This window comes from Hyaena hyaena, unplaced genomic scaffold (assembly GCF_003009895.1).
Source record: "Hyaena hyaena isolate Hyena2069 unplaced genomic scaffold, ASM300989v1 scaffold_1, whole genome shotgun sequence".
NCBI classification, from domain to species: Eukaryota; Metazoa; Chordata; class Mammalia; order Carnivora; family Hyaenidae; genus Hyaena; species Hyaena hyaena.
The window spans coordinates 4,542,482-4,556,631 of NW_024080633.1; the positions used below are offsets into that span (position 1 = coordinate 4,542,482).

At 48.1% G+C, this 14,150-nt stretch overlaps 1 protein-coding gene across 2 annotated transcripts in view; it reads left to right on the forward strand.

The window, feature by feature from the left end:
- GAN (gigaxonin) overlaps positions 1-14,150 on the forward strand; it is a 64,230-nt gene that overhangs the window by 15,254 nt on the left and 34,826 nt on the right. For both annotated transcript variants that reach the window (XR_005527426.1, XM_039226430.1), the window contains exon 2: positions 12,698-12,812. Coding sequence is in view for 1 of the 2 variants with exons in the window: in XM_039226430.1 (XP_039082361.1) it covers positions 12,698-12,812 (115 nt within the window). In the remaining variant the exon portion in view is untranslated. The remainder of the gene's footprint in view (positions 1-12,697; positions 12,813-14,150) is intronic.

The window sequence follows — 14,150 nt, forward strand, 5'->3', positions numbered from 1 at the left end:
TAAGCTGTAGGTTGTAGTTTTTGTTGACCGTTGATCCTAGAGTATTAAATTTTTTAAACTGTGGACCTGGAAACCCTAACTCTGAAGATCATCCCTAGAGCTGTTTGTATGAGGCAGGGATGATTTGTAGGCCCGCCTCCTGTGGCGCAGAGAATCCACAGTCCAGGCCGCTGCTCCCGGGCCCGCCCTCCCGCCCTCCCTTTCTTCAAGCGTCCGGTTGTGTTGCCTGTCTCTTCCTTCTGTAGTTCTTATTTTTTCCCTTCTCTTCAGGCTCCTTGTCCCCAGCACAGAGACGTGCTTGCATCGCCTCCACTGCCTGACACACGGGAGACGTGCAAATGTCCAGTGGATGCGTCTCTGCGCCTTCTGCTAGTGGGTCCTTCCAACGAGTCTCTACTTATCTTGTCCATGGTCTCCCCTCCTCTTCTCCTTCCCTCTGCTCCCATCTTATCACTCCATTAAAAGTGTTCTTTTAAAATTGCTCAGGGGCGCCTGGGGGCTCAGTCAGCCAGGCGTACGACCTCAGCTCAGGTCAGGATCTCACAGCTGGTGAGTCTGAGTCCCGCGTCGGGCTCTATGCTGACAGCTCAGAGCCTGGAGCCTGCTTCCGATTCTGTGTCTCCCTCTCTCTTTGTCTCCCCCGCACCCCCGCCCCCAGCTTATGCACATGTGCTCTCTCTCGCTTCCTCTCTCAAAAGTAAATAAATGTAAAAAATTTAAAAACAAATTGCTAAAATAGAATTGCCAAATCAAGGGCAAACCTCGAAGTGTTCATCTGACTGACCTGCCTGCTGTATGTGTGACTCTTGGTCATTCTCTGGACACCAGGTCTCTACGGGCTTCTGTGACGCCTCTTGTCCCCTTTCACCCGCAGTCAGCTTTGCTGGCTCCTTCCCCGTCTGTCCCTGTACGCGAGCGGGCGATGCGGCCCAGGCCCCTGTCCTCCTTCCGCGCTCTCAGGACACCGTGTGCCCCAGAGACGCCACCGCCCCAGCCTCTCCTCTGAGCGCCAGGCCAGGTGGGCGGTCCTCCCTTCACTGGGAGAGCCTGGGGGTCCCCAGGGCTGCGCCTGCCTCTCCTTCAGCACCCGAGTGATGCCGCCGCCCGTTGTTTCGACCTCTCAGATGCCTGCAGCTGTGGCCCCCTACCGTCACTGCTGCTCACTCCTGCTGTTACTAGTGCCGACCGGTGACAGAACTGGTCTGTCGGCCTCCGTGCTCAGTCCCCGTCCATCTTCCACACTGCTGCTCCACAGAGATGCTTCTAGAATGTAATTCAGTACATCGTGCTTAAAACCAATGTCTTCCAAAGCGTGGTTGATTCAGGTACCCGGAGCAGGAGAAATACACCAGGAGCCTAGAGTATTTGTGCCGGAAAGTAAGGAGGTGCCCTAAAGACAGTAGGGCCACCGCGAAGGAAGTCTCCGTGGCCGAAGCTGTGGCGGTTTGAGCAAGGAAATGAGTATCAGTAACACTGGAATAAAAGCCATAGAACAGAAGAAATATGCATGTGTGTGGGCATGAGTGAATAAATGAGTGGATGAGTACATAAGTAAATAGGGGGAAGAAATAGCTCTTTCTTACAGAAGAGTTTGCAGTAATAAATGTAGGCAGAATAAGAGAATAGGAAACCACAGGGCGCCTGGGTGGCTCAGTCGGTTGTGTCCGACTTCAGCTTAGGTCGCGATCTCACAGTGAGTGAGTTCAAGTCCCGCATCAAGCTCTATGCTGACAGCTCAGAGCCTGGAACCTGTTTTGGAGTCTGTGTCCCCCTCTCTCTCTGCCCCTCCCCTGCTTGTATGCATGCTCTCTCTCTTTCAGAAATAAATAAGCATTAAAAAAAATTTAAATAGAAAATCATTGTTTGAACACCGTACTAATCATTGTTACAGGCAAGATCCACCAGTGAGTACTAAAATTATTAGGCAGGAGTTTGAGAAGAAAAAGGGTATTTGTACAGTCTCAATTATGTCCTCTATTACATGTAATAATAACAAAGGGATAAATAGTGACTTTAATTTCATATTGGAGAAACCCAATAGATGCCATCTTAGGCGAGTGGCCGAGGTTCACGTCATACACATCAACACCGTGATGCGATGCACAGAAGGACGTGACATCAGGTCTGTAGGTTCCTGCCCAAAATGCATAGCCTCACTCTAATCATAAGAAATTAAACCCAAGTTGGGGCGCCTAGGTGGCTTAGTCGGTTAAGCGTCCGACTTTCACTTAGGTCATGATCTCGCGGTTCGTGGGTTCGAGCCCCGCGTCGGGCTCTGTGCTGACTGCCAGCTCAGAGCCTGGAGCCTGTTTCAGTCTGTGACTCCCTCTCTCTCTGACCCTCCCCTGCTCACGCTGTCTCTCTCTCTCTCTCTTCTATAAATAAATAAAAAACATTTAAAAAAAAATTAAAAAAAAAAAGAAATTAAACCCAAGTTGAGGGACATCGTGGAACATAATTAACAAGTACTCACCAAAGAGCCAAGGTCTTGAAAAATGGGCTGGCACAATTTAGAGACACAGTCGTAAACTAACGTTGACAACCCTAGACTGCAGCCCGGAACAGAGAGAGGGTGTGAGAGGGAAACTGGTGAGATCCAAATAAAGTCCGTAGTTTATTTAACAGTATTGTGCCAGTCTTTGGTTCTTAGTGTTGTTAGTTGTAGTAAGAGTATTTAAGCTGTTAATATTAATAGAAGCTAGATGAAGGGTATACAGAACTCTATGATTAAACAACTTTTTTGTAAGTCTAAAATTATTTTAAAATAAAAAGATTTGGGGCACCTGGATGGCTCAGTCGGTTGAGTGTCCGACTCTTGGTTTTGTCTCAGGTCACGATCCCAGGGTTGTGAGACCGAACCCCACTTCAGGCTCTGCACTGAGTGTGGAGCCTGCTTGGGATTCTCTCTCTTTGCCCCTCCCCACCCTCAAAATAAATAAACATTAAAAATATATGTCTAAACGTTTTTCTAATAAAAAAATTAAAAGATTAAAAAACAGCAAGAATTCATGTGTAGCCCCATTTCCTTCGAGGTGAGGTCCACACTCGTGTGTGTGTGTGTGTGTGTGCGCGCGCACGCGCGCCCACATGTACGCGCGCATGTGCGCAGGCCCTCCAGGAGCCGGCTCTGCTCCATGCATGCTGAGCTTCCCCTGCTCCATGCTCCAGCCTTGCTGAACTACCCGCCTCTGTTGTTCACTGAGGATACAATACGTACATCACTGCCGTTACCATCCCCCCTTCTCAGTGCAGAGCGCTCGGCTGTGGCCTGGTGCGGGTGACACCTCCGTGAAGCCTCTTCTGACCCCTCGCCCCAGAGAGCTGACTTTTTGCCTCCCTTCTACTTAGCACAGCGCAGTATTTACTATGTAGTATTACGATGTCCCCTTGGTCTCCTCCTGTGTCACTCATGTGACAGTTCCTCAGTCTCTCCTTGGCTCCCTTGACCTTGGCACTTTGGGTGGGTACTCTTCAGTTATTTGGTAGACTGTCCCTCCCCCTGGGTTTGTTTGATTTCTTCCAGTTAGACTATTGCATTTGTGACAGGAATACCACAGGATGATATGGCATCCTTCTCCATGCACCCAGTGAGGGCCCCATAATGCTGTTTTCTTCTCACGGGGCTAATGATGGTTTGATCACGTGGTCAAAGATGGTGTGCACTGGTTTACTCCACTGTTTCTGTGTATTAATAAGTCAATTATGGGGCGATACTTTGAGGTCATGGAAGTATTCCATGCCTCATCAACTTGTGCTCACTCACTTTCGTGTCCACTTGTGCTTTGTAACTTGGTCAGTCCTTCTGTTATTTATTAGTTAGACTCCTGATTCTCAGGCTCATGCAGCTGCGCAGAGAATCACACCACATCTTAAGATGGGGTCCATCTGGGGAAGAGCAGGCATCCCGCAGGCTGGGAAAGAGGTTTATTGTGGGATATAATGCTAGAGGCTTCAGACTCCTAGAAATGAATAACTGTAACATTTCCTTTTACTGACCTGCAGCCCATGGTTAGAGGTAATGGTTTGTCAGTTCCTCGAGATTGGGGCCCACCAGCTAGTTGAGATCTGATTTCTGAATCCATACCTGGTGCTTGATTCTGTGCCTGGAGCAACAGAGGGGCTCCTCGCAAGGTCACTGGTCTTGCGCCACAGTTTTTCCTGGGTTGGTCACACCTCACATCTCTCTCGCCAGGGGTCGCCGTGCTTGTGCAGGTGTGAGTGATGTCACCTGTAGCTGTGCACGTCCACAGTCCCTGTGATGGCCCCACCCAGGCTGCCAGGCGCACAAACCGTGCTCCTGCTGAAGGTGGTTCCCGCTTTGTGTGTTCTCTTTTCCAAAAACAGTTTTCCTTCAGATACGTTTTTCCTTTGTTCAGGTCACATGACTCAAAGGCATACACTTTCTGTTCTCGTATCTCTTCCAGATATTGATGTAATTGGCTACTCAGAGTAGATCTAAATAGGAACACTGTATTTCATCTGCAGAGCGGATGTGGTGCTATCAGAAGGAAAATGGAAGATGTTGTGTGCCGCCCGGTTGACAATAGGGGGCGGGGACATGGTCAGGTGCGGATAGCACAGTGGCCCGGGCAGTAGGGGGCGGGCACGTGGTCAGGGACGTGGTCAGGCACGGAGAGCACTGTGGCCGGGACCTCTCTGGACTTGTTCCTGCATCTTCTAGGCTGCAGTGGTTGCTTCAGCGTCAGGACCAAGGGGCTAGTTGGCAGGCTGACACCTGAGCAGTGAGCCCTTGGTTTTCCAGAAGCCTTTCCCAGTCTTCACATTTGTCCATGCGGTGCACCGGTGCCAGCAAGCAGAGTGAGGCGGGCCGGTGGCCAGATGGTCAGGTCTGTTCACAGACCGCAGGCCTCCCTCCGGCCAACTGCAGAGTCCAGCGTGCCCATGGCCCGAGCATGCGGGCAGGCGATGGCACCGCGGGCAGGCAGGTGGCTTTGCCGTAGTGGAGCACTGGCTCCTCGAATCTCTGACTGCAGCGCACGCCTATAGGATGCTCCCCTCAGTTTGGACGAACCAGCAGGAGGCGTGCAGGAAGAGCTCACGGCTGTTCGGCTGGTCAGTACCGCCGTTTGTACACAGGCTGCCTGTGGGCTGCTGTTAGTTTGGGTTCATACATACTTGTCAGGTGCCTGTTCAGTGCAGGCACTTGATGGGGTGAGGGGGTAGAACAGGAAACAAGACTGAGTCCCTACTGTCAGGAGCCAGACGTGAAAGTGATGCGGCTTACGAGATGATGCTGAACTCTCTGCGGAAATAAAGCAGGGAAGGGGAAGAGGTGTCATTTTGGATAGTGCGGTACCTGCGCTGCTCTTTGGAGCAGAGGCCTGGAGTGAATGAGCTACTAAACCGTGTGTCTGGGCGTTGGGGGCGGAGGGACATTCCAGGCGGGAGGCATGTGTCACAGTCAGCTGAGGCACTTTTTAAATGTATAGTTTTGGATCTGACTCAGTTGGTCTGGGATGGGACCCAGGGATCTGTTTTTCTATTAGAGCTTGCCAGAAGATTCTGGGAAGCCAGGTTCAGGCACTACTCTGAGTCACTGCGGGATCCGTGTGTGGAGGGAGGTTTTGGTGGTGAGCAAGTGGACGCTGTACTCCGTCTAGGCAAGGAGAGCTGGAGGCCGAGGGAAAAGAGTGGAGGGAGAGTAAAGGAAACGTTGAAGGAGGAGAAATGGTACAGAGCCCCCGTCAGCCTGTGCCCGCTGCTGTCCTGCTGTCCTGAGAGAGGAATGGGGCCCACCTCGGCCCTGCTCCCTTTGCCACCACCTTCCAATCTGTGCTCCAGCCGTGCCCGGGTGGCTGCGGGCACTTCCCGGCCAGGTCCTGTGGCATCACACCCGCCCGAGCTTTCCCGGGCTTCCCTCTGCTCACTGCTCCCGGACTCGGGCCCGGAGGGAGAGCCCTAGGTGACTGGCTCATTAGCCTGTGTCAGTGCCGGTGCTGTGGGAGGGGCTCACCCAGAGGCCCGGGGCGCCTGCGTCCCGTCCCACCGTGGGGCTGGGGCCCTTGATGCTGTCTCAGGGACCATGCCAATGCCTGTCTCTCACAGAGATGGCAATCTTGGGTGGCCTGCTTTCCCACCCACAGAAGAGCAGACCGTGAAAGGCCTTGTCGTGAGAGGATGCCGTCTGTTGATGGAAGTCTGACCTGCAAATTTGCATTTCGTTAGGCTGAATGGGGACTAAAACAAAACATTTTTAAAATAGACTTTATGTTTTAGAGCAGTAAGGTTCATGGCAAAATTGAAAGGAAGGTACGGGGGTGTCCCGTGTACCCCCGTTCCCCATGCATGCACAACTCCTCCCATTATCGATGCCCCCACCAGACTGGCACGTTTGTTACAGTTGATGATGGGTCTCCTCTGACCTATCGCTGTCACCCAGAGCCCTGGCTTACGCTAGTGTTCACTTCTGGCAGTGTACATTTTGGGGGTTCAAGCAAATGTATGACAACATGGACCCATCTTTATAGCATCATACAAAATAGTCTCACTGCCATCCATTTTCAATGTGGTTTTTAGGAGCTCATGAAGATGAAAAAGGAGGGGGGAGCATCTGTAAACACATGCCCCCCAGGAACGTAAAGTATTATTCTGGCACATGTGGGCAAGCGAAGTGGGGAGCCTAAGCCCCTCCGAACATACCTCCAAGAGCCTGCTACCATCAGCTGCACAATTTAAGGTGACATGAATCATTTAAAACCATATGAGTAATGCCCATGAATCACCCCAGAATTTCTCTAAGTCTTGACTTAAACATTACATTCTCTTTCATTCTATTTGAGTACGTTTCTTTGCTTTTAGACTTACTCTCTATCCTGTTACATCAGATCCCATTCCAGTGATGTCTGAAGTGGCTCTTGGAAGAGGAGGACCAGGCCTGGTTACCTGGGCATTTAGACACCTTGAACCTTCTCAGCAGTTGGCAGCCAGTGAGAATGGAGCTGTTACACCAGCTTCTTAGCTAGTAGCCAACAACTTTTTTCCTTACAGAATCTCTCTTCAGTGTTGCCAAGGGGAAAAAAAAGAAAGAAAAATTGACTGTGTTTCACACCTGTTCACTTAAATAGGATGGGAAATAAATGTTCACCCAGAGGAAAAATAAACTTGCCCGGCACAACACACAGAAGGCACGTCCTGAATCGTCGCTCTCCGGTTGGATTGTGGGGCTCCACAGGGCGCCTCCACAGCGGCGTCTCTGCACTAACTCGATGCCCTGTTTCAGCAGTTTTGTCCAGAAACGTCTGGTTGGGGCTGGGGGGGTTGGGGGGGAGCTCCCAGATCACCTTATCTTACCCCTGCATTTTACAAATGAGAAAACGGGCGGAGAGGGGAAATCTCTTGCCCTAGAAACAAAACTGGGGAAGAATGTGACCAGCATGGATATTTATATCTGAACACCTGAGGTCCAATTTTATACTACCCTCAATTATTTCTAGTTTGTTCAGAGTGTGATGAAACTCTCCCAAGTGATACGTTAAGGCTATTGCATTTTCCAGGAGAGAGTTTGTAAATGGACATCACATCATAATAAAACCAAGGGTATCGTGACTTCCAGTAAGTTTACTTCTGACCCCATAGCTTCCTAGGGCGAAGATGAAGAATATAGAAAAGAACAGTTGATTTACCTCCTGTTTTTTTTTTTATGGGCTTTTTAATGGTTTTTATTTTTAAATAAACTCAGTTATGAACACTTTGGGTTAGCTTTTTTCTTTTTTTTTAAGTCATTAACGCATTCAGTCCAGTTCACTGACTTCTCAGTTGTCTGTGGCAGAGGAAAGAGAAATGGTATGTGCAAGACAAAATTCTAGATAAAAAGGGGAAAGCTATGGAGAAAATGTGTTGGTCTGGCAAGTGAGGATAATTAATTGGTGGGTTTTATACAAATTAAGGTATTTACTGAAGGAAAGAGATATAAGAAAGCAAGGAACAAAAACTGAAGGGATTAAGAGACTTAGGTGGGGAGTCAGAAAAAAAATGAAGACCAAAAAGAGGGAGTGGGACACCTGGGTGGCTCAGTCGGTTAAGCATCTGACTCTTGGTTTCAGCTCCAGTCGTGATCTCATGGTTTTTTGGGTCCAAGCCCCACATCTGGCTCTGCACTGACAGTGGAGCCTGCTTGGGATTTTCTCTCTCTTTCTCTCTCTCTCCCCCCCCCCTTCTCTCTCTGTCCCTTCTCCACTATGCTGTCTCTGTCTTTCTCAAAATAAACAAACTTAAAAAAAAGAGAGGGAGAATAAGACATGTTTGAGGTTACTGAGTTGGTAAGAGATGGCAGCTCTCCAAGAAATGAGAGAAGGAAAGAACAGAATGACAGTAGGCTCTGAGGCAAGACTATTTCAGAATAGATTTGAGTGACTCTTACCAGCTAGGACTGGGAGGGACTCGAGACCAGCTTTCACTGTGTTCTCGACGGGCGGGTGGCCGCCCAGACTACTAGGACATCACCTGCAGACCGGTGACGTCGTGAACTGTTACCCCATAACACAGGTGCACGCACGGAGGTCAAGAATTTAGAAACTCGTCACACTTTGACAGAGTAATTGTATGTCTGCTGAATCTGATGATAAGATAATTGGGGCCTGCATTTTATGTCTTTTTTATTCCACTTTTTTAATAATTCATTTTTTAATTGAGGTATAATTGATATTATATTATCTTCTGATGTACAACAGAATGATTTGATACTTGTATGCATTGCAAAATGATTGCCACAGTAAGTCTAGTTAACACCTGTCACCTTATATCATTACAAGTTTTTTTTTCTTGTGATGAGAACTTTTAAGATCTACTCTTTTAGCAACTTTCAGATATGCAGTAAATTAACTAGTTGCCATGTGGTTCATTATATCCCCATTATGTATATTTTTAAAGTTTATTTATTTTTGAGAGACAGAGAGAGCACAAGCAGGGAAAGTGCAGAGAGAGGGAGATAGGATCTGAAGCGGGCTCTGAGCTGTCAGCAGGGAGCCCGACGCAGGGCTCAAACTCATGAACCGCAAGATCATGACCTGAGACGAAGTTGGACACTCAACTGACTGAGCCCCCCAGGAGCCCCTCCCCGTTATACTTGTTTTACAAAAATATTCATCTGGGTTGTGCCACACCCACCATGGGGAATTTGAGAAGCAGCAGTTTGCCACGCAGAGGGGTCTGGAGACCAGCAGCATCCACATCGCCTGGAGGCAGAAGCTCCAGCCCCACAAAGACCTTCTGACTCAAGACCCCTCGATGGCTCTTAGGGGCACGGACGTTTGCGAAGCCTTGTGCTCAGTCCTTTCAGCGTTGGACGCGTGAGCTAATTAAAGTCCTCCCTCATGCTGCTCCTGGTTCTGCTTCACCGCGCCCGACACCACGCAGCCAGGAGGTCTCCTGTGACGGCAGTTGAAAGACCGCTATCAATCAGTTCAGATGCATATTTTACAAATAATTGTTGAACATCTATTCTTTGTGAACCTCTGGGCTACGTTGTAGGGTTACAGTGACAAAGAGGGCCCTGGCCTCAAGGACTTCAGTTAAATAGAGGAGATAGGAAATGGGGTATATACTTAAATACTGCAATAAAAACCGAACTTGATGAACCGTACTATAAAGTGCTTGGGAAATCACTAGCAGGAGAAATTATTTGTACCTGCATGGAGGTGAGGGTAGAGGTGCAGCCTGTGCAGGATGGAGTGCAGCGGGGAACACTGTACTCATGAGACGGGTGGGGACCGAACGTGCACAGATGGCACCAGGAGAGACCAGAAGCAGGATGGGAAGGCGTGGGGCGGGTGGAGGGCTAGAACGTAAAGCATAATTACAGTTTTGCAATTTAGCCTTCAGATGTTTAGAGAGTTCTGTGCTACAGTGATTCGTTTTCCACGGGCTTTGAAAAGAATCTGCTTTTAGAGAAGGCCGAAATGGCCAGTGCTCACATCTGAGGAATCTGTTTTCTGTCTTCTTAGCCATTTCTCAATGGCACACTGTGCTCTTCACAAGAGATCCTTCTTCATGGTGGAAACATGATAGTATAGTCAACTTTTTTTTTTTTAATGTTTATTTTTTGAGAGAGAGCACGAGCAGGGGTGAGGGGGACAGAGAAAGAGGGGACAGAGGATCCAAAGTGGGCTCTGCACTGACAGCAGCACACCTGGTGTGGAGCTCGAACTCACGAACCACGAAATCTTGACCAGAGCTGAAGTCGGACGCTCAACCGATGGACATTTTTTTCTTAAGTATAAGAAAAAACATTTTCTTTCTTAAAGTATAGCCCCCCACCCCCCATGTTTTTTTCTTAAAGTATAGTCAGCTTTAAAAATTCCAAACAGGGGCGCCTGGGTGGCTTAGTCGGTTAAGCATCCAACTTTTGCTTAGGTCATGATCTCGCGGTTCGTGGGTTCGAGCCCCGCGTCGGGCTCTGTGCTGACTGCCAGCTCAGAGCCTGGAGCCTGTTCCGGATTCTGTGTCTCCCTCTCTCTCTGACCCTCCCCTGCTCACGCTGTCTCTCTCTCCTAGAAATAAATAAAACATTAAAAAAATAAATAAAAAAAATAAAAATTCCAAACAAAACAACAGTCCAGTCACGGTTGAACACTGAAAGGGGCAGCAAGGACGGGTCTCCTTGTAGCCCCATCCCCCGCAGCCCTGTACCCTTCCTTCCACCATCCGCAGCACACACGCACAGCCAGCTCTTGCGTGAACGTGGGTTACTTTTTTTTTTTTTAATTTTTTAATGTTTTATTTATTTTTGAGAAAGAGAGGGGGAGACAGAGGATCAGAAGCAGGCTCCAACTTGACGGCAAGGAGCCCGATGGTGGGGCTCAAACTCATTAACTGTGATAATGACTTGAGCAAAAGTCAGACACTTAGCTGGCTGAGCCACCGAGGTGCCCCTGAAATACCTTGTGAGTAAAACAGTTTAGTTCAATAGAAACTGTAGAGGCAGAAATAGCAGACATGAACTATAGGGAGGAAACAAGGCTCTCTTCTTTGTACCTCCAGAGACATTATCTGTCCCATCAGTTTCATCTTCTCAGGGTCTTCGGGGTCTGTCGAGGCTTCTGACCGGTGCCAGGACAGAGCGGCTCCTTCTGCTTGTATACAGCTGCCACCCGAAGACCATCCCTGCTTCGCTTCACTTCTTTCCAGCGTTGGGTCATGTTTTCATTTGAAATCTTCCTCTTTCTTGATGTACTCGTTCGTTCATAGGGGCACGTTTTCCAGCAGCACACTGAGAAAGGTCACCCAGGGGATGGTTTGTTTTGAGACCACGTAGAGCGGGAAATATCTATCCTACCCTGATATTTGGCTGGTAATAAAAATGTAGGTTGGAAATAATCTTCCTTCAGAAGTTTGAAGTCATGTGCTCTTGGGTTAGACCTGTATCCTCATCTTAGGGCCTTTCCTTTCAGGGCTGCTCAGATCCTCCCGGTTTTTTTTTTGTTTTTTTTTTTTTTTGTCTGGAGAATATAGGTCTGGCTTTCAACATTTTAAGAGCAGAAATGAGGGGAGAACAAATTGATGGTCTCAGCATTCAGTATGTAAAGAACTCTTCGCTCTCTGTATTTGGTGCAGTACACCCACCCTCAAATGTGCCTGATACCCACCTCTGTCCAGGCGCAGCCTCAGTCGTGCACTCTTCAGGGTGTAAATCACTTATCTGCCGCTGGCGCTGGGGAGGACCTCACAGGGAAGTCACGTAGATACGTGGAGGCAGGACCTGGGAATGAATTCAGCTCCTTATTACCACCATCAGCTCATCTCGCACCCTCCTTTTCACAACTACCTGTTACGACCAATTCCCAGCCTCCAGGGGTGGGGTTGGGTTCTTAATTCAAATTTAGGTTCACTGCTCAATTACAAACATCTTTTAGATGCCGGGTAAGGTACCAGGCCTTAAACAAGACCTAAAAGGCTTCGCTCTGAAAAATTATTTCTCACGTTCTTCATCCCCTTAAACAAAAATGCCAACTTGGCCAAAGGATTAATATCAAGAATATAGTACAGAACTCCTACACCTCAATACGAAGACAATTAACTCCATTTAAAAAAAATGAACAAGAGACTGGAACTTAGCATGTGTTTCACAGAAGAGGAAACACATGGCCACAAACAAGAAGAGATGTCCAGCTCCTGTGTGACAAGGGTGCTGCAGCTCACGACCCCAGGAGAGCCACTCCGTGGGTACAGTGATACAAGGCAGCAAAGGAAAACCGAGCCCAGGATTTAGGACAATAGTCACTGCGCAGCGGGGACAGAGGGATGAGTGGTGAGAAGGAATGTTGGGGTAGCAGCAGGTAGAGGTCAAGGTCCCAGCTTTTGTTTTGGGTGGTAGGTTTGTGGGGTCCTTATTACATTATTGAAAATAGGTAATTGAATACGTGAAAAAAATAAGCCTAGTGGGGCTGGGGCTCCCAAGGTGAAATAGACAGAGACCTTGCTCAGGTGGATATTAGTTCTGTGGTTGTTTGCTTTGGTTTTTAAGAAGTCCTTCTGAATCCTGGTGTAAGTGTTTTATAGTTGAAAGTTATGAAAATATCTATATATATTATCTATATATTAACCTAAAGTTAAGAAACTACATTTCCTAGCTGGGGTTCATATGCTGATAAATAATCTACTTTATAGAGTTTTAGTGCATAAATATTTATAGCTATTTCTGCTCTTTCATAGAAATTTTACATTTTTTTCCCTTTCTTAGGACAAAGTTAAACTATAATCCTCCAAAAGATGATGGATCAACCTATAAGATTGAACTTGAAGGGATATCGGTAATGGTTATGAGAGAGATCCTGGATTACATCTTCAGTGGGCAGGTATGATGAGACACACAGGGAGGAAAACTAAGGAGAGGCTCCGAGCTCAGGGTGAGGGTCCCCTCCATCCATTCTGTGACCGAGTGGCTCCATCGTCTTCATCTGTCATTGTCCGTGTGACGCATATCTCCGGCTGGGAATGGCACCCCACTCTGTTCGTCCAGGGCTCTGCTCTTAAAAGCAGACTGGGTAAACTCGTAACCCAGTCCAGGATTTTGTATTTACCATTCCGAGCTCCGCCTTCCATCGTGAGAGAGGAAGAAACTGGGTGCTCCTTTCACAGCTGTCTTTTTTTTTTGTTTTTAAATCTTAATTCCCGTCTTACTCTGTACCCATAGCCTGGAAATGGGAGCTTCGTTGGGTGGGGGGAACTGATTCTGTAGAAATAAAGAGGTCGAGATTTACACTAATGACTGGCAGCTGCACCGTGTGCTGATCCCTGGGGCCCATCGCCTCAGCAGGAGCAGTACCCCTGTCGTACCTCGTTCTTGCCGAGGTCTCATCACTCTCGGTGCCCACTTAGCTTCTGGGGGATTTCGTGAAGCCCAGTGAAGAGAGTGAGTGACGAGACTTCTTTCTTTCTCGTCGCCATCCTCGAGCCCCCAGTCCCTGGTTATGCGGCTTAACGTGTAGCGCGAGGGCGCGAGGGCGGGCACCGGGGCTGGCTTCCCACAGGAGGAAGGGGCGCATCCTACGTTTAGTTATGTGAGAGTGCGTTTTGTCTTCACTCTTTTTGAGGGCCGCTCTGCTACTCTCTCTCTTATCCCTTCCTCATCTTGTTTCACCTTTCTCGTTTGGAAGAGCCATCTCCTCCATGTTTTCTGAGTGTTCTGGACACACTGCCTACCTTCTCTGAATATATTCATTCAGTCAATCTCGGTGATTGTCATTCCTTTTGAAGTTTTTGGGTTAATTTTATGATGTCCTCCCCTTTTCTTTTCTCTGACGCTTTTCTCTGAACACTAGGTGGGGTGGGGGCTGTGTGGGCATGTAAGGTTTTGTGTGTGATTGTTAAAAATAAATGAATTTGGGGATGATCCTTAAAATACCAAAGCATCACAAAATCAGGAGCCTCACAAAACCAGGCTGAGGACCAGCCTCTCATCTCACTTTTGAAATCAGTTCAGCAGCAGCTATAATAAGTTTTAAGCCAATGAGAGCATATTCCTTTTCCGGCTCGGATTTGAATCTTGAAATCTTATTTATAGATTGGCTTCTGTGTTTTGTTCCCAATTTAAATTAATTATGGTTTAAAACCCTAGTTGCAGCATAAGTTACGACAAACTCTTGATTTGTCAGTCCAGTCTTATCGAGATGGAACTTAGTGGTGTTTTCACG